At 35.4% G+C, this 20,298-nt stretch overlaps 1 protein-coding gene across 1 annotated transcript in view; it reads left to right on the forward strand.

Annotated features, from left to right (window-relative positions):
- Positions 1-20,298, forward strand: part of crppa (CDP-L-ribitol pyrophosphorylase A) — a 43,390-nt gene that overhangs the window by 7,473 nt on the left and 15,619 nt on the right. Inside the window, exons 4-9 of the mRNA XM_051862670.1 lie at positions 2,295-2,399; positions 2,863-2,908; positions 6,172-6,260; positions 8,196-8,276; positions 9,329-9,421; positions 12,368-12,499. Of these exons, the coding sequence (XP_051718630.1) occupies positions 2,295-2,399; positions 2,863-2,908; positions 6,172-6,260; positions 8,196-8,276; positions 9,329-9,421; positions 12,368-12,499 (546 nt within the window). The remainder of the gene's footprint in view (positions 1-2,294; positions 2,400-2,862; positions 2,909-6,171; positions 6,261-8,195; positions 8,277-9,328; positions 9,422-12,367; positions 12,500-20,298) is intronic.

Raw genomic sequence — 20,298 nt, forward strand, 5'->3', positions numbered from 1 at the left:
CTCTCTCTCTCTCTCATATATATATATATATATAATTAGATTTATGGACTGCTCATAAATCTAATTTTCTATGAGACTCTTCCTTCTCAATATTTTTTTACATACTTTTTAATTAAATATTCTATAATATACATAATATAAATAATTATTTATTATTATTTTATTAGATTTATTAGATTTATGCACTGCTCATTGAGTTTTGAACCCAGTATTCTTTGTGACTCATTTTAATGTAGTATCCAATGTGTTTGGCTCTTACTACAACAATTACCTCACTGTGACAAAGAAACTCTCAGTGATCAAATCTTGGAGCAGCTTTCCTCTTTTGTTCATTGTACCTGAGATTTGCATAAATGCACAGTTTCTTCTACTCTAAGGTACTGTGACTTGAGTATTGTTATTTTTATTCCCGTGGTAGTGTGTTGTGTGTCAGAAGAATAAATCATAATGGTTTATTCTGGCCTAGGTTACGTAGCTGACTGCAAAATAGCAGTTTTATTGCTGTATTTTCTCCACTCAAACAATGCTTTCACAGAAATGGTGCTTTTTCATCCAGACTAAAGTTTCTTGTGAAAGTGGATTTTACCTTGTTTATAGGACTTTGTAATCTTTGGATTTGATTAAGCCCTTGGTCAAACTTTCGATAACAGTAACAGATAGAAGTGTTAAAAAGAAGCATTGAGATTTATAGGAGTGCTGAGAGGACCATTTTTTGCGGGCCGAAGTTTTTGCTCCTGGAAAACTTTGATTTCACAGTCCTGTTGTTTTTGGCTGCGATATCGAACATTGGCGTGAGTTTTCTGTGTCAAGTTGCAGCTGTCCGTCCTCAATTAATTCTAAATAAAGATAAAACCATGACATAGAGAAATACAGAGGATGAGGCAATCTGAAGAATGGGTAATATCAAGCCCGCTTGGGTTACCTGACACCCCGGCTCTTCTGGGGCTTTTCTTCTCCAACCCCAACAGTGAAGGGTCTGTGAAGATTTATATGCTTCTCCTTCCTTTTTAAACCCAATTTTCTATGAGAGACTGCCATCACGTGACATAAGACAGTCCATACTTCTTTTTTATGTAGTATTCAGCACGTTTGACGCTTTTTACAATGGGGGTTATTTCAGGTGGGTGTTTTGAGTGAGGGTTTTTGGATGTAGCCAACGGCCATGTGTCAAAACCTTCTCTATGATAGACTTGAAATGACTGATGCCATTTCAGCATGCCATCCCATTGAGTCTCAGAGAGCTTGAGCTGCACAAAAGAAGAGACATCCAACCCCGTGAGGGTCTGGCTGTGTGTTGATGAAAAGGGGGAGAAATGCCAAAGGTTAAATGATTGCAGGACTTTCTCCTTTAATTTGCCTTGAAATCACAGAGCCCTGTAAGCGAAGCTCTCCTCTCCACCCAGGATGAAATATTGCTGTAGATATTGCCCTCCTAACGTCTCGGGTGGCATGATTTAGCTTGTGTAATCCAACCGCTGTCTTAGAGCGATTCGCTTCAAGAACTCTATTCAGCTTTTTTAATGGGTTACCAGGATCAGGGACTTTTTTTTTTTTTTTTTTTTTTTTTTTTTTTAACAAGAAAAACGCACATGCCTTGATACTCGTTTCTGTAAGAAACAGTCCTTCATGACCTCAGAAGTTATTTCCTTCACAGGTGACGAGATTTTCTTCCCCAGTATTTTTGTCTTGTTTTCCAGTACAAATATCTAAGCATTCTTAAATCAAGATACAAATACTTGAGAAGCAAAATGACATAAGATAACATGTCTTAAAAATATATGAAAATTAAGCAAATATGCACTTAAAATATCTGTCAATGGGGTAAAAAACGATTCCCTTTAAATTAAGTTTATTTTTATTACCCCACTGGCAGAAATTATTTTATTTTTTAAGCTTAAAGCCACAAAATGCTAATAAATTTGTCAAAGTTTTGATAAAACAAGACTTAATTTTGCTTCTCAAGTAATGATTTAAGAATGTTTAGATTATTTGTACTGGAAAATGAGACCATTAGATCATTTTTTGCAGTGCACCTATTTTTGTTTTTTTTGTTTTTTGTATTTATTTTATTTCAAGAAAATTTATTAACCTTGCACCCTCTTTTTAGTTAAAAATATTTTAAATATTTAGTTAAAAAGTTTTCAAGCTTCTCAAGTAAATGTAACTTGACTTAAGAATGTTTAGATATTTGTACTGGAAAACAAGACAAAATTATTATTTTTTTGCAGTGCATCAAACTGCAGGGCTTCTTGTTTAATTTTGTTCTGTTTTTTGTCCTGATTTTTCCTTTGCAGTGCAGTGAATTTGACTTTGAGTTTGGCACGGAGTGCCTACATTTGGCCCTGCAGTACAGTGGCACGAATGCAAAGCTCATAGAGGGACCACCGACTCTGTGGAAAGTAAGCAACAAAAAGTTTGACTTTTTTGCTGCCATGCATATAGAATTTATGCCATAAATTGTGGGTCCAAAAGTCTTGAAAATGCATTGAAAATTTTTCAGTTTTTGTTTTTTCCTCATTTAAACCTATAAAAAAGGTCAGATTCTAGAATTTATAGTTCACTAATTTCAGAAATTCATTTGTGTTTTTCGTTTTTACTTGTTATACTGATCCACTGTAATTAAACAGTTTATATTCAGTCAGCAAAATGAAAAGTAGAAGCATAATTACTAGTGGTCTCAGAGTTTTGGACCTCGCTGTATGTGTATGCATATTGCAACAAACCGTAAATCATTCCTAACAATGTGTACAACCATAAAAACTAATATTCAGTCATATTTGGCACATTTCTACCATGCACAAACAGTTATTTTTGCACAGTCCTTTAATGTGATGTTTTACAACACTTGCTTTTTTTTTGTAGGTAACATACAAGCGAGATCTAGCAGCTGCGGAGGCTATTATTAAAGGTATTGTATTTATGTTGTGCAATAAAGAAATAAATATTTCATAGGCCACCGATTTTAGTCATTGCTGGGAATACAATATTGCCATTCACTGTTGTTATTGCAGAGTTGATCTTGTTTAATTATGCATTTGAACTGGGCAAGTCAAAATAGATCATTTTCCACAGTTAGAGACAAAAACAAACTGTTAGTAAAGTGTATGTAAATATACAAAGAGAGACTGTGAACCACAGAAGCAAACCGCCATTTCAATATGTCTACATGCTGTCTTTTTATATACAAACAATCTTTTTAAGACAAATTACAAAGGTGACCTGTAAGTATGAGTTGACCAAGCAAAAGGCCAGTTTTGGACAGAAATCAAAGAATTGGACAAAACCTTCTATTTTGCCATTAAGTACAGTATGTGGTGGTTAAATTGTATTGATTGTTCAAATATAGTTCCATGTACTCAGTTAATAAGATTATGACCCTGTCTATCCAATCAGTGCATTTAGCTGCTGTTGGCTTGTAACCCATTTCCATAATGCCAACCTAAGTGGAATAAAGCAACAAATTGCCTAAGAACATTTTATACTTGCCTGAGAATTGGCCCTCTTACCACTTTCTGATGTCTGTCTTTACAATAAAGTATCCCTCTGGCTGTATTTAAAGTTTCCTTTACCTAGTCCACTATATCCCTGTTTTTTAGCCCTGTTTTTACCTTTGGAGAAAGGTCAGGAAAAAGCCATTTATCCTTGAGTTTAAAAGCAAGGATTGTTACTAAGACCTCTGATTAACTTTGATAGCTTTCTGTATAAAAGAAGCTTATGAACATCCTGTGTACTTGAGATAAAATGCCTGAAGTGTTAAACATTTATTGCACATTGTATTTATTTATTTTTTTCAGTACATATTACATTACATAAAACTTGTTCCTTAAATGTTGTCAAAAGTACCGACTTTGGTACCAAATCAGTACTGAAATTTTAAAAATGTGACGATACCGCTGTTGAGCAGATTCTTAAACACCTCTGATTGGCCATTTTGTTCACGTGCTCAACAGATATGTCTGTGATGGGCTACAATGATTTTGTCACCTATTTTTTTAATTTAGTCTTAGTCTTAGTCCTGTGTCAAATGTAACTTTTAGTTTTTATCATATTTAGTCAACCTTGTCCTTTTTTTGTTTAGTTTTAGTCGACTAAATGTCTGAGCATTTTACTCTCGTTTTAGTCAATGGAAACTTACACATTTTTGTCATTTTTGTCACACTGTATAATGGTTAAAATGATAAAAATATTATTTTGCTCATTTTGAATTGCAATGTTTGTTGTCGTTTGGGAAATTTATTTTTATGTTTCATCAGAAGTTGCTCTTTCACCAATAAGCACAAATCAACAGAATATCGATTCATATGCATGTTTTTTTTTTTTAAACGGTTAGTTCACCCAAAAATGAAAATAATGTCATTTATTACTCACCCTCATGCCGTTCCACACCCGTAAGACCTTCATTCATCTTCGGAACACAAATTAAGATATTTTTGTTGAAATCCGATGGCTCAGTGGGGCCTCCATAGCCAGCAATGACATTTCCTCTCTCAAGATCCATTAATGTACTAAAAACATATTTAAATCAGTTCATGTCAGTACAGTGGTTCAATGTTAATATTATAAAGCGACGAGAATATTTTTGGTGCGCCAAAAAAACAAAATATAGACTTATATGGTGATGGCCGATTTCAAAACACTGCTTCAGGAAGCTTCGGAGCGTTACGAATCAGCGTGTCGAATCATGATTCGGATCGCGTGTCAAACTGCCAAACTACTGAAATCACATGACTTTGGCGTTCTGAACCGCTGATTCATAACGCTCCGAAGCTTCATGAAGCAGTGTTTTGAAATCGGCCATCACCATATAAGTCTATATTTTGTTTTTTTGGCGCACCAAAAATATTCTCGTCGCTTTATAATATTAACATTGAACCACTGTACTGACATGAACTGATTTAAATATGTTTTTAGTACAATAATGGATCTTGAGAGAGGAAATGTCATTGCTGGCTATGGAGGCCTCACTGAGCCATCGGATTTCAACAAAAATATCTTAATTTGTGTTCTGAAGATGAATGAAGGTCTTACGGGTGTGGAACGGCATGAGGGTGAGTAATTAATAACAGAAATTTCATTTTTGGGTGAACTAACCCTTTAACCTCATCTAGTGTACAGATTTATTAAAGCCTATCAATAGCCTAAGCTAAATAAACACCAAAGACTTTAGATATACACTCGCCCTGTCTACATTATGAAAACTGGTGAAACAAAAACCTAATCTCAAATATTATAACAGAGAAATTTCTATTAGTAATTCCAATAATTCTAAGTTGCATTAATGTTTCTCTATTAAAACAACGGCAAAAAAGACGTACATATTTCCACACAGAGGTTGCGTAAGTACAATCAGCAACCACAATCGCAAACAATACAGTCGAGATCCATGACAGAACACAGACTGGCTGAATGACATTTTCATTTAAGCAGAATATTTCAAATGGAGATCGCTGAACTCCAGTACAGCTTTGCCATATGTCGGTGTTTTCAAGTCATGGCGCCTCCGCATGTTGATATAGTCACAGTTATCATTTAATGGCCTTATTATCGTCTCGTCATCGTCTTGTCTTAGCAAGGGGAAAAACTTAATTGACGAACATTTTTCATCATAGATTTCATTAACGAAATTAACACTACTTTACACACAAGAACACATAGCTTTTATTTTATTTTATTTTTCAAGAAAATTATTGAGCCAGTCAAATGAGTTTGTTTTTTGTTTTATTTTATTCTTTTTTAATTATTAGTTTGTCACTATGTTTTGATCCAGTTTTTATATTAAATTATTTTTCTAGTTTTGTTAAATGTCTTTGGTTGAAATTTGTTCAAGTTTATTGCGGTTTTCATTGTTTTTGTTCCAGATAAATACTACTTCAATTGTAAAAGTAAACTATATTATTTTATAGTCGTATTTAAGATATTGAAGATATTTAAGATAAGACCCCTGTAGATCCATGTAAGCACTCTTTTTAGTGTTTGACCCATGTTAACCTCTTAAATAGCTTCAATATTTTGAACTTGTAGTTTAGCTGACCAACACTCTCAGAGTAGCTTTTCCAACACTGGCTTACAAACAAGTTTAAATTACAGTGAGGTTAAATATACTCAGTTTGGCAGTGCTCTTTACTTTATTATCCATTTAGTCTTGAAACATTCTTTTCATTTTCCCTTCAGAGACACTTTCGATGTCAGCGTGTATCATTGCAGGAGCTGAAGCAGAAGCTGTCGAGTTGGCCAAAACGCTTCAGAAAAATCTGAACATGGTATGTTGAAGATGACACACCTCTTCTTACGGTTTGGTTAAAATAGGATTTTCTTAGGAATGCTTTGAGTATCTAGATGTTTAAAGATATCTATCTTCATCTCGACTCCCTTTACCCCAATTTCCTACGCCCCAACTCCCTTTACAAACCCACCACCCCAACAACCAAGCTTTCACCTGCATGAAGAGTTGCAGATGGCTTGAGCAATAATCTAGCCGTACCATTGGATGTAATTGCTGAAATGGATAAGGTGTCTTGTACAAGTGTGACCACCTTCCCATTTATTCCACTTTGATTTTTGGAGCCGGTCCAGCTTGAGACATGTCTTCTCATTGTAGCTTTCACGGTAGGAGATCCATCTTCCAGTGCACTGACAAAAAGGAAATATGACGTGTTACATTCGGGCTCCGTGCAGTGGAAGCCCATCCTCCTTTGTAGCCGTTCCAAGTTCTTCATCAAGCACATGTCCTCCTCTTGATAATGTTGCAAACATGAGAGCACCCAGCGTCCCGTACGGCTGATTGGTTCCAGACGTTGCCGCTCCCCCAGGTGCCGGTCGGGGTCAGTTCTCCCGAGCTGTTCCTACGACTTGAGGGAGATGAAAGAAAAGCAGGAGATTACAGATGAGGAGCTGAATTTGTCCCAGTGCCATTTGGTAAATATAATCCCCATTACCATGTCTCCATTACAGCGATGTGGAACTCGAGTTGAGCCCATTCCAGGCGTGCAGGTGGTACGATTGGCCTTGGCTACGTGTTTTGGTTATAAAGGACAGCAGAGAGCGATAAGATGATCCTTTTAGCGAAATGTAATAATTACACCCGTGTATGCTGCAGATAAGAACTGGAACAGGTTGCCGTCGACTTTCATCAAAGGCTCATGTTCACTAGGGGCAAACACTTTTTTGCTTGGATTAAAGTCTGAATCCGTGCACCATAAGGTGCAGATCTCGAACGTGACATTTCATATAAGACTGAGAGTGATATTCACATTCCTCAGCTGTGGTAATTCAAGATAATTTAGTACTGAGAGCATGTAGGTAGTGTATATATCATCTTATGCCACATAAGTAAATCTCACACGAAAAGAAGTCTTTCGATTTCCACTTTAAATCCATCGGAGACTATAAAATTCCATTGGCTACATGTAATCCTGGCATTTCAGTGATACTGCATAACTCTTGGCTGTAATGTATTACTACGTCAACCTCGGATTAAACCACAACATGAGCCAACATGATTCCCAACACGTAACTGCGGTTAAAATTGAACTCCTTGCCTGGTAAAAAGACGTTTCTCTTTTTGAATGGTTTACAAATCCCTAAGAATGATCAGATAGGTCAGTTGTTTGTACATATCTGGAAATTAAAGCATTACCAGAATTTTTGCACGACCTATAACACCTAATGTGGACCAAGTGTGTGGCTTGTTGAAAGTGTTTTTTTTGGTTTTGGTCATTATGAACCACTTATTCTTGGTCTGCCACCATTCAAATAACCTGTGAACAGCTTCTCGTGTGGGCTCAACAGCCCAACCTGGTTCAGATGTTGAAATGATCTTGTAAATCCACAGCTCGGAGCGAACTGGTTTTTGTCTAAAGCCGCGGTTGGTTATCTTTCAAGAGCGAATAAGTCCCTGCATGTGTTTCCAATCGCCATTTCATATTTCCAGTTTTCTCGTCAAGGTCGAGTCCGTGCCAAACACTTCTGTTTATTTCTGTTTATTTCATCTCTGTACAAGATATCCGACAAGGCCAGGGACAGGATATGATTTGATATGAGGACTATGATAGAATTTCATATGTAGAGCATCTGTGGTTGTGTTGCTTTTTATGAAAACGGATGAGTCATTAGATCTTAATAAATAATATTTTTGTCTGCCGTGATTGTGAGATTGCTTGTTTTATTGATTTTGGGATCTTTTCTCCTGCTCTCAGATGGAGACAGACGTCATTTCATGCGCAAAGGAGAGTAATACGGAGTACCTGTCCAAAACTCGAAACTTCATTCACATATCTGTACGTCAACGGTAGACGCATGCACAAGTAATTCCACGTTAAACTCAACATAAATCAAATTTGACTTTCTTATTGCATGTAACTGGTCTTATTGTGAATGATTCATCTGTTAATATAATATCATATCCAAAATGGTTTGTCTTAAAATCTCGAATCGAAATACAATAAATTGGTTCTCCCTCTGAAACAACTTTCAATTTTTGCTGTTATTACTAGGTAACTCTAGGATATTGGATAGTGTTAACTGAAAGCCAAATAGCATTTTTGCAAACACGCATTTAGTATTTTATTAATTCTGCTATGTACAGTAAACTACCTTTCAAAAGTTTGAGCTCGGTAAGATTTTTAATGTTTTTTAAGCAAGTCTCTTATGCTCACCAAGGCTGCATTTATTTGATCAAAAATACAGTAAAACAATATTGTGAAACATTTGTACAATTTAAAATAACTTTTCTATATTTTTAAAATATAATTTATTCCTGTGATGTCAAAGCTGAATTTTCAGCATCATTACTCCAGTCTTCAGTGTCACATGATCCTTCAGAAATCGTTCCAATGCTTATCAATGTTGAAAACAGTGCTGCTTCGTATTTTTGTGCAAACCACAATACATTTTTATGATTGTTTTATAAATACAAAGTTGAAAAGAACAGCCTTGATTTGAAATATAAATATTGTTACATTATAAATATCTTTACTGTCACTTTTGGTCAATATAATATGTCCTTTTTTTTAATAAAAGTATGAATTTCTGTCAAAAAACAAAACAAAAAAAACTTTCTGACCCCAATGTTTTGAACATCAATGGATATATTATCGTGATTCAGTCAATTCCTGATGAATAAGTTATATTTCTTGTTTAACTATATATAAAATAATAATAAAAAAAAATTGAATTGAATTTGTTTGATGTAAAACATTACTAATCAAAACCCATAAGACGTTTTATTTAATCTGAGTAAGTCTACTGCACTTGTTCACAGTAGTATTTACAGACATACATTAGAAATTATAATTTGGTGTGACTAACATGATTTGTGTCTTTATTTTAGATGAGTGGATCAAACTTCTCAGGGGTCCTAGAAATGGTGAAACGTTTTGAGGACATCGGTCACGCTCGTTTATACCCAGTAGTTATTGTTTGGGTAAGTTTCCATACACCCCATTGATCTTAGCAGCCAAGGGCGAAGCTTTCTTTTAATGTTTGGTTTAAAGATTTTTTTTTATGTGCATTCCTCCAAGTTATTTTAACCTTAGGTTAAGATATTTGTATATGATTAGACCAAAATATGATCTTGTCCAGTCCAAACGCTTGAGGGTAAATTTCTTATGAGTAAAATCAACACAAGTTTATTTTTTATTTTCCTGAAGCACATTTGCTTGATGGCAGTGTTGAGAGTTGGAAAAAACGCTTGATGTTTTGGTTCCTGGTTCTTGTCCAGCATTTGTACCTCAAAACATCACTCTCACCTTGGTTAATTACTTAAATGTGTTTGGAAAACACAAAATCTCTGCTCCTGCACTCCTGACGTCTGAATCCAGGGATACACACCCCACTGTGGGAATCCAGCCTTCCCAGAATCCATATGTGCTTCTTTTACCATTCTCTCCAAAGGCCTGTTAGATAACCTCTACTCTCCATCATTATGTTTTCACTCGTTGTTAGTATTTCACAGATGCTTTGTTCTTATCAGCACCACAGATGTGATGATATGATAACACATGTGGCTGTGAGAGCGTTACATTACATTTTTATCAGCTTAATATGTTATTACATTTCCTGTTTGGCTTTCACAGTTGCTTTTTTGTGGTTGCAGAGATACTTTTTATGAATCTCCCTACCCTCCCCCAGAAAAAAATTATTAGAATCAGAGTAAACATTTCCCCCATTTCTACAGGGGTATGACCTCTGTTAGAAATGTTTTTCTTCAAGCAAATTGCAAAATGAGCACGGCCTGTTTTATTTGGTGCGGATGCATACAAGCCACATCTTCCTGAAACGGTGATGTAAGCGAACGGAAAAAGAAATTGCATTAATTTAACGGATCGGTGAATGCTGGGTCAGTTGCAATGGAAACTTTTCGCTCAGAGCTGGTTCTTGCTGTTTCACATGGGAGCCTAACCTGTCTAAATACACAGAGAACGCTGAGTGTTTTTTTTTTAAGGAGTACTATTGGAGTACTTTTAAAACTAATGGGCCTTTTTCACAGATATATCACAAGTGTTTTTTAAGAATACAGAATATTACATTTAAATAAGTGGCGGGTTAGTATGGGATGATCGATTCCTATATGGATCGTTGTCACTATAGTCACTATACAGTAAATGATTGGAGAAGTTTTTTTAAAAATATTTATTAATTCCTATAGATCACTGATTCCCAAACCTTTTTACCAGCCAAACTCCTTTGACCAAAAAATATTTACTTAAAGTATTTTAAGTTAATATTTCAATAATTTAACAACACATTTGTGTGTTCACGTTTCTCTGATGTCAGGTAATGTTTTCCATCTGTTTTAGTAAATGTTTTATTTTTTTAAATGTAGTTTTAGATTTTAAGTTAATATTTTAGTAACTTAACACAAGTGTTGGGTAAGTTACTTCAAAGAAGTAATTAATTACTAATTACATCATCAATATTGCATTTAAAATACTTTTCTAATTACTCTGTCTGAAAAGTAATTTAATTACTCAATAAGTAACTTACTAATTACTTCTTAAAATCCCTATAAACCTTGACCGGATAGACAATAGAAAGGAAACTCTTTTAATAATTTAGTCAAACTTGGAATAGTTTAGCCTTTTATAGCTTTTTAAAACATTTGGACTTTATTAAAACATATACTATAATACTTTTATTTACTTTATAATAATTAAATTTTTTTAGTAAAAAATAGGGATGTCACTGTACCAAAAATCTAGTAGTCGGTACCGATACCACCAAATGTGCACAATACTCGATACCACAGTAAAAATATATAAAAATAAAAATAAAACAATGCTATATAGGCTATTTTTTTCCAGGTAGGTCTAATAGTAAGTAAAATTACCACAGATATTGAATAATCAAATATAAAATAACTCTGCATAGTCATAACTGTATAATTTAAATATAGTTTAATCCTTATTAAAGTTTTTCTTTCGTTGTTTGATTATCATTTATAATACAGACAGTCAATAGTAGACAGTAGCATGTTTTAAAGGCTGCTGTCAGTAATGGACGGAGACAATATGCTGTTACATACTGTTCACATTCACATAACCAACGCGAATATACGCCAAAACGGGCATTTTGACATAACTGTGTGTGTATTTGAACGTTTATGTGTAATAAACCGCGAAAATTGACACTGGCGAGAGGCGGCTATGTGTGTGCGCTTTGGCTGACTGAAAACCGTCTGAAGAGCGTGCGCAGTTTTTTCTCCCTAGGACATAGTTTACATTTTACCGTAATGTTCTTGCCTACCTGTGTCAAAAAAGTGAAGTAATGGGAATATTTCCATTCTGCAAAACAGCCACTCGCTTCTGCTGACATTTTCAGACAGCGACAAAACAGCCAACTGGTGCGCTCAACTGCACTACAGCTAACGATTTTAAAGAGGCAGTGTTCACTTTTACCTTTAGATGACAAATTTAGATTTTAAATTCCATTTTGATTTAAACAGAACTGTTGAACTAATTTACAGTATGTAACGCAAGTACATTATAAGTAACTGTAATTAAATTACATAAAAAAGAACAGTAATCCCTTACTTTACTTTTACGTAACGCATTACACCCAACACCGCTTAACACATTTGCATGTTCACGTTTCTTTGATGCCAGTTAATGGTTACTTGGCATCTAAAATATAAAACATAAAAAAAGTATATGTTATAAAAATATTTTTTATATATATGTTTTTAGTAAGTGTTTTAGTTTTATTTATTTTTTTATTATTTATTTAATTTTAGATTTTAGATAGATTTAATTTGACATTTTTATGATTGAATTAATTATACTTTTCAACTCATGAACCCCCTGCCGTTTCCTCTCAAACTCCCAGTTTGGGAAACTCTGCTATAGATGTTTCTTATTATTTTTGTTGACAGGTACAGCTGAACATGACAAAGCAGTCTGTCGATAGCCAAAAGACAGATGAGTTAACAGCCTTCATGGGTCTGGCCTCTGAAGTCATACAGGGAAATGTTCTGCTCTACGGAATTGAGATTGATCACTCCAAGGTAATTTTCTTAATGAGCTATCATTATATCTGTTAAAGACATAGGTCACCCAAAATGTGAAGTTATTGCTCTGTTTACAAGCTTTATCTGAACCTGATTTGGCATGGATAAAAGGTCTAGGGAGCATCCAAGAGGAACCTTGTTTCATTGCATGATCAGGAGGTTTAAAACATGTGTCCTATTGAGAATTAATTAAAAATCATCACTATATATGGGTCCAGAGAAAGAATCTTGCACAGATGTGTCTTACTAGACTCTTTGTAGTGTCAGTACAACTCTGTGTCATGGAGAGCGATGTGTGAATTTGCCCTGTCTGTCTGCGGCCCCCATTAAAAATGCTCAGACAGCAGAGGGAGTGACTGTAATGTGTGTTCGTCGTGATAAAATGCTTATTTTTGTGAGATATTGGAAGTGCAGATAAAGACCATGCATAAATCACACTCATAGGTCCTGTAATAATGAGGATAATTCCTCCCAGATGCGCTTATTCATGCTTCACAAAACAGCTGCCAAGACTCGCTTTGTGAGTTCTGACCCATCCAACTACCTTCATATATGATATAAGGTTTTTTTCAATTAGAGGTCGTGCCTCTTAATTCGGTATTTTATCCAGATCGTTTTTGAGATGCAGTGCATGTCGGTGAAACCGTCAGACGTTTTCTGCTGCTAGTCACGCCAGAGGGTTTTTGGATGAGCCAACGGTTAAATATATAGACTTTCCATTGCCTAATACACTGAATTTATTCCACTGGCATCATTCATACAGTCAAAATCAAGTTTTTAAGATCACCACTGGGAAACTTTAAAAGGGTCATATCACAAGTAATTTAATTTTCCTTGATCTCTTAAGATGAAATAGCTTGATGCTTTATGAAACATACTGTAAATACTGATTGATGCATGAACTGGTCATAAATTTGATATGAACTTTAACTAAGGCACAACAAATGACACAAATGCAGTCTGCTTAAACAGAACTGTTGCTCGTTTCACATATAAAGTTGTTTCTGAAAGTGCACCATATATAAAGTTATTATCTCTCAAAAGTAAGAGTCGACTCCGAGTCAATTAAACGAGTCGTTTGTAAAACGAATCCCAAGCCGTTTCATTGTGATGTCAAAACAAAACATTAGCATATTGCCCGCCCACTTATTGTGCGTGCAGATGCCAGGGAAAATTCATTTTTTCAACAATACCACAGCACTACAATCTTCTGTGTTCCCGTCATTTTACTGACGACTGCTTCTCAAACCTCGAGGAGTTTGACGCAGGATTCACAAAACGCTTGGTCTTAAAATATGGATCAATGCCCAGTTTATTTGGACCAGCTTGCTCTTCTGAACCTCAACCTGTAAGTATGATTAATAATTGATGTTTATATTTTTTGGCGTTCGTTCAAAATTTGTAGTTTTGTATGTTATGTTGTGTAACGTACACCTGTCTGTATGTCTCCTGCTAACCGGCTAACTCACGTTTCTGTAGTTCTGTTATTCAGATATGGCTCCAATATTGTCTAAAAATGTGTTGATTAATGCAGCTTACTACTTGGAGTAATGATCAAGGCTGGAGCACGATTTTTGTTTACAAAGTGTAATGCATTATCATAGAGTTTTCAAAAGTACCGACTTCGGTACTGAAATTTTAAAATGTGACACTTTGAGCGCTGTTGAGCAGATTCGTAAACACCTCTGATTGGCCATTGTGTTGACCCGCTCATCGGATATGTCTGTGATTGGCTACAATAATCAACACATGGCAGCGCTTGAAAGCACATGGAAGTGTTTGAATTTGAAAGCGTTTTGAAAGCTGGAGCGGGAGAGTTTGAAAACAGCTGTCTGTCAGCGGACTGGTCCGCAATAGACGCCTGCTTTCAAATGCTCCCGTGTGTATCTGTGTTAGCACTCGGTGAAGAGCTTCATTGATGACTATTTACAACGTTTTTACCGCGTTGATCATTGTAGCCAATCACAGACATATCAGATGAGCTGTGAACACAGTGGCCAATCAGAGGTGTTTATGAATCCGCTCAGCAGCGCTCAAAGCGTCACATTTTTAAAATTTCAGTACCGACTACGTACCGAAGTCGGTACTTTTGTCAACTCTACATTATCAGCTATTCACGTTTGTGCTCGGCTAACGTGGGAGTTTACAACATAGCTGTGGGTCCGGTTCGCTTACATAACTGTAAAACAAAGTTTTTTTCCTCTGCGTTTTTATTATTACAGTACAGTTCCCTCAGGTGCACCTACATAAAGTATAACAGTGACGCTGCTATCACGTCTTGTAAATAACGCAAACTAAGGTGACACTTACCACCGATAAACGTCCTGCTACAGTCTTGATTGTGAATCAGTTTCTGGTTGATCGACTACTTCAGACGTTTCATCGTCGGACTCGAATTGATACGGTAAAATCAATGCCATCTTTTCTGTCCATACATTGTATACAATGCCTTGTGAATTGATAGCTGTGATTCAGTTATGGCAATGGGTGTTCGTTTCCGGCAGAGGTGCGTGCAGTAGACCAATCACAAAGGATTGGGCCATCTGACCAATCAGAGCAGTGTAAGCTCACGGAAAGGAGGGGTATACAGAGACTGATTCTTCAAACTGCTTCTAACGAATCGTTTACGAATCACTGAGAACTGAGGCAGGGCTCTACGCTAACATTTTTCTTTAGGAGCACTTGTGCTCCTAATAAAAAAAAATGTAGGAGCACAGTCAAAAATTTAGAAACACTTTCTAATCAATAACAGACATTAACTTTCCCATTACAGGGCCCCTTTAAATAAATTTCCAGGGCCATTTTTACCATTAAAGAGCAATTTTTTCTAATCTTATTAAATGTATGCATCATATTTTGTCAATTTCTTAAATGAAAATAGAAAATTTGTTTTTAAATGTTACACAATAAATTCAGTTAGAACAGTAAGACCCAATCAGACTGTTACCAATCAAAATAAATCATCAAAAAAATAAATTTTTGCACTGCAGAAGTGGCACAGAAAACTTTAAAAGAACTTTAAAAAAAAAAATTGAAAAGTTTGATATTTTGAGTAAAAACAGTCTATGTAAAGTGTAAATATTAAAATAAATGTAAATATGAAAGTAAAACCGCCAATAGGTGGCGGTAAATCTTAATGTGCAAGTCATTCATTCAGTCGTTCAAAACGCAGATTCATTCAGGAATCACCGTTGCTTGGAGATGCGCAACAGTTCTGGTGTGGCTTTGATTGAAACTATTTTAATGAAATAGAGCAAAAACAGACAGTATTGTGGCTAGTTAAGTCACTTAATAACAACCTTATTTATTGGACTTCAGTAAGATCAGTAAGTATTACATTTGCAATCAGGCCAGTACTCGGAGAAACAGGAGTCTACTCGTGTTTTATTACTTATTAGGCTTGCTGCTATCGACTGTGTTACCGGTGTTCAGCCGCAACACCGGTTATATCACTTGCCCACTGTGACCGTGGCACCGCCCCCACCGTCATTTAGATTTTTTTTTATAGTAATTAAAATCATTTAGTTAGAGAACAGACACTACAGTTAAAAACTGAACGCGTCTGCTCAATTCAGTGAGCCGAATGAAAGTCGCAGCACACATCAGCAGCAGGAGTCAGATTTCACCTTACTTCGCCCATTTCGCCTCTCTTTTCTGAATGACAAGACGATGGGTGAAGATTTGGTTGCAAAGCGAAATGTAAAAGTGCATATTTAACCCTCTGGAGTCTGAGGATTTTTGGGGCCCTGGAGAAGTTTTGACATGCCCTGACATTTGTGCTTTTTTCAGTTGCTTATAAACATATTAATGGCAAAAGTGTCATTACACTGTATTCAGCACGAACTAGGCTACCATAATATGTGAGCAACATGTATGTACATGTTTGTATTTTTGAGAGAATAACCTTTAGGCATGGTTATTGAAAAAAAACAAAAAACTTAAGTTAGTGAAATACGGCCACAAAACAAATACTAAATATATGTTCACAAGACTTCTGTGTATTTGAGGTTGTAGACTAGATTTTTTGCTTCAAAATGATGTAAAAATGATCCTGCCTACTCGTTCATATAAAACAATATATTTATTTAAATTTTGTAAGACACTTTTTGTCAAGAAAGACAGTATGCGGGAGGCGTGAATCTTCATGAATAATACTGTGATTCACACCTGAGAAGACAAAGACCCTCATAATGACCTGCATAATGACCCGCATAATGAGCCCTTTCAGTCAGGTATGTGAAAGGAAACTAAAAAAAAAAAATCAAAGTACAAAGTAGTTTTTTTTTTTGGTAGTTTATTCAGAATATAGTTAACAATATAAATGAGACACATTTTGAATAAATGAGGGCACATTTTGAGTATAGAGCTTTACTTGGAAATAAATCCCAAAATATAAGTGAACATCACTTACCTGGCATTCCAAGGTGTTTGGTGTTTCTGCACTAGAGAAAAAAAAAAAAAAAAACTCACTCAGAATGTCTAGTGTGGGCCAATATCTGGTCACTATGATTCTCAAATCTGTGAGATAAAAGAAAAAAACCCTCTGTGAGCATGCTGATAACAGGATCATATCAGCTATTGTATTAACGTTAATATAATGTCCACTCTTAACAGAAAACATGATTTTTGTGATGTTACGCATGCATGTATTTTTGCACATTATGTGAAGAAAATTTTGTATAGGCATAAATTTAAAATTACAGTACCAGTCAAAAGATTGGACACATTACTATTTATAATGTTTTTGAAAGAAACATTATCAAGCCTGCATTTATTTGATCAAAAATACAGAAAACAGCAATACTGTGAAATATTACAAAAATACAGAAAAATACCCAGCAATACTGTGAAATATTATGACAATTTAAAATAATGTTTTTCTATTTTAATATACTTTAAAAAATAATGTATTTCTGTGATGCAAAGCATCTAAACATTCATATTACCTCTATGGTATTTTATATATTATATATAGAGCCTAAATGTTAATGTGCAGTTTAATACATTGCTAACACATTTTATTTTTTATTTCAGTATTTATTACATATTTCAGTCAATTTCACTCATCTCAGTATAGTAATATAGTTTGGGAATAGCCATGGCAATTTACTAATGTAAGTTGTGTGTAGTAAACAAAACTGCACGTCGATCTGCCCCATTAATTCACACTGAGACACACAAAACTTGCAGGATTCATATTTAAACAGTTTTTTTGCGGTTTAATATTCACAGACACTATATCGCGATTAGAATAAAGAACTTTAAGGATAAAAAACAACTTACCTTTTACAATCATCGACTCGATCTAGTTGATCCTTGAAATGAAAGTGAAACCAGTCATGCCCATCCTCTGAGGCAAATCCTTTTAAAAATTATTCCTCACCGCATCTCGAAACGATGAAAAGTACATTAAACTGACTAAACTTGATACGTTTTTGAGCTGACGTGGACGTTCACTCTGTTGCATGTATCGCCTCAGAATTTGCGTCTGAATAGCGCGCCCGCTCCGTGGGTGTAGCCGAATTAGTGGATAATGAGCTGAACCGCGAACTACTGACATGTCTCTCTTTTCATACCGATTACATAAACAGAGAATATTTCTTTTCGATTTGACTTACGGGATTTAAATCCTGACATTTCAACGTTTCTTTAGACACAAGTCTCATTTTTGTGTCATTAGTATTCACTAAGTTACAGTTCATTTTCTGAGAACTATCAGAATAGACTTCATTCAGAGAGAGATGACAGACAACATTTTGTTTTTACTCTGTGTACACAAATAAAAGAAGACTTTTCACAGATTAGAATGGTATATAACTCTTAATTGATATGTCCAAAAATGACAGAGTATTTTTAGTCTCTTTCACACTGGTAAGAAAAAAACCGAGGTGGTATCGCCGGCAATACCATCGAGTTTGTCATTGTACTGTTTTGTTGTTGTGTTTTTTATAAATAATGAACCCTCCCACCATTCAAGCAATTGCTGCCTCCAAATTGCCGCTACTTCAAAAGCGAAAGTAATGCGGGCATTCATAATGGTGCATGTGTTTTTTTTAATGAATTTTTGGAGGTATTTTTGCCCCATGCCCCTGTTAATTTCCGACCTTGCTTATGATAATACAAATTAGTAATTTGGCTGAAACATCAGCAGCATGCATCACCTGTTTGACCTTGTAAACAATCTTTGAAGTGTAGTCTGTCGCGCACATGTTTTGCACTTGCTCTGCTGTGCTGACTGAAGCAAAGTCTTTGAATTAAGGCATGAAAAGCAGCCGATTTGCAGTACGAAACAACTGTTTTTCAGTGTAGATGCATTTTGGGAGTTGTACTTTTTATTCCGATTTGTATTATAGACCTATTCATGAGAATTAATCGGGTCACTCACACCGGTGCGCCTAAATATTTTTTCACACTCGCACACAGTTATTTTTACTCGCAAATGCGAGCGAAATGGTCGCACTGTAGATCCCTGTGAGGTGAAATTAAATGTATATTATGAGAAAACGAAAGTGTTTTTCGACATTGCATGCATAAACCTGTTGTAGGAGGCTCCCAAAACAATATAGGGAACCTTAAAAAAGGCATAATAGGGGCACTTTAAAGGAATGGTAGTAAAAATGGATAATCCAAAAGAGACGTGTGAAAATTTTAATGACTACCAGAAACAACAAAGCACTACATGCTTTAACATAATGTTAACACTAGACAAGGAACTGAGGGAAACTCAGCGCTTAAATACACAAGGGAAGTTAATTAACACAACAGGGAACAGGTGTGGAACTCAGTTAACATCCATAGAAACTAGCAATGACTGGGAACAGGGAAAAAAGGAACAAAACTAAACTAAAACACAACGAAACTTACATACTCCTGACAGTGTCAGGAGTGTTTTTGGCTCCTATTATAGAATGAATAAATGTATGAAATAGCTCATATAAATGGGTTTCAATGTCAAAATTACCTGATGATGACTGTATTAGTTTTATAAGTAAACATGAATGCATTTAGACAATATTGTATAAAAATGTACTTGTATGCTTGTTTCTTTTGTCTGGACTAAAGAGGATCGTTGTTAAGGGTATTTAAGATGACATTTGGAGGACTTTGTCATTGTAGTCTTTCAGGATTGTTTGATTGGAATCTTTGGGTTTGTTTTTCCTTGCCAGATGTTTGTACATGTGGAACACTTAACTTGTGTGGAGGATTTATTGTTTTGAGAATATTGGCATTTGATAAGGATCAGTAAACATCTTCTCATAAATACACATTCAGTCTTTATTAAAAACATTTAGTCATTTTTTGCTTTTTCTTACTTACTTGCTTAACATGACTGAGTTGTGTCCAGTTTGGTCAGGGATAGATTACTTTTAGGACAGGATTTGATTTCAGTCTTTCAACACTTTTCAGTGAAGCTAAGACACAAACCTCCATGTTATGGAGCTCCAAGCTGCTTAAGTATGTCTTGCTAATCACCCTCCACGTAGACAGCAAAAAGATGTTTGCGTGATTCATTGTATGTAAACAGTGACAGGCCTCATTAAACAAATAATTTCTTTCAGTCTTTCCACAGCATGTTTGTAATATGCAAAGTTTTCCTTATTAATTCCAGGCTGAGGGAAGCGTGATTCTAGCAGCCACACGGCAGCTTTGTAAGGGGGGAGTAAACTAGGATAGAACAAAAACTGACCAGATAGATGTATAGATATTCTTTAACATGTGCCTTAGTGTCAGTAAGGTGATCTGATGGTGTGATAAAGGTCATTTAAAGCCCTATCAGTGCCTGGCCAATGAGTGAC

The sequence above is a fragment of the Ctenopharyngodon idella genome, chromosome 15, assembly GCF_019924925.1.
Source record: "Ctenopharyngodon idella isolate HZGC_01 chromosome 15, HZGC01, whole genome shotgun sequence".
Classification (NCBI taxonomy): Eukaryota; Metazoa; Chordata; class Actinopteri; order Cypriniformes; family Xenocyprididae; genus Ctenopharyngodon; species Ctenopharyngodon idella.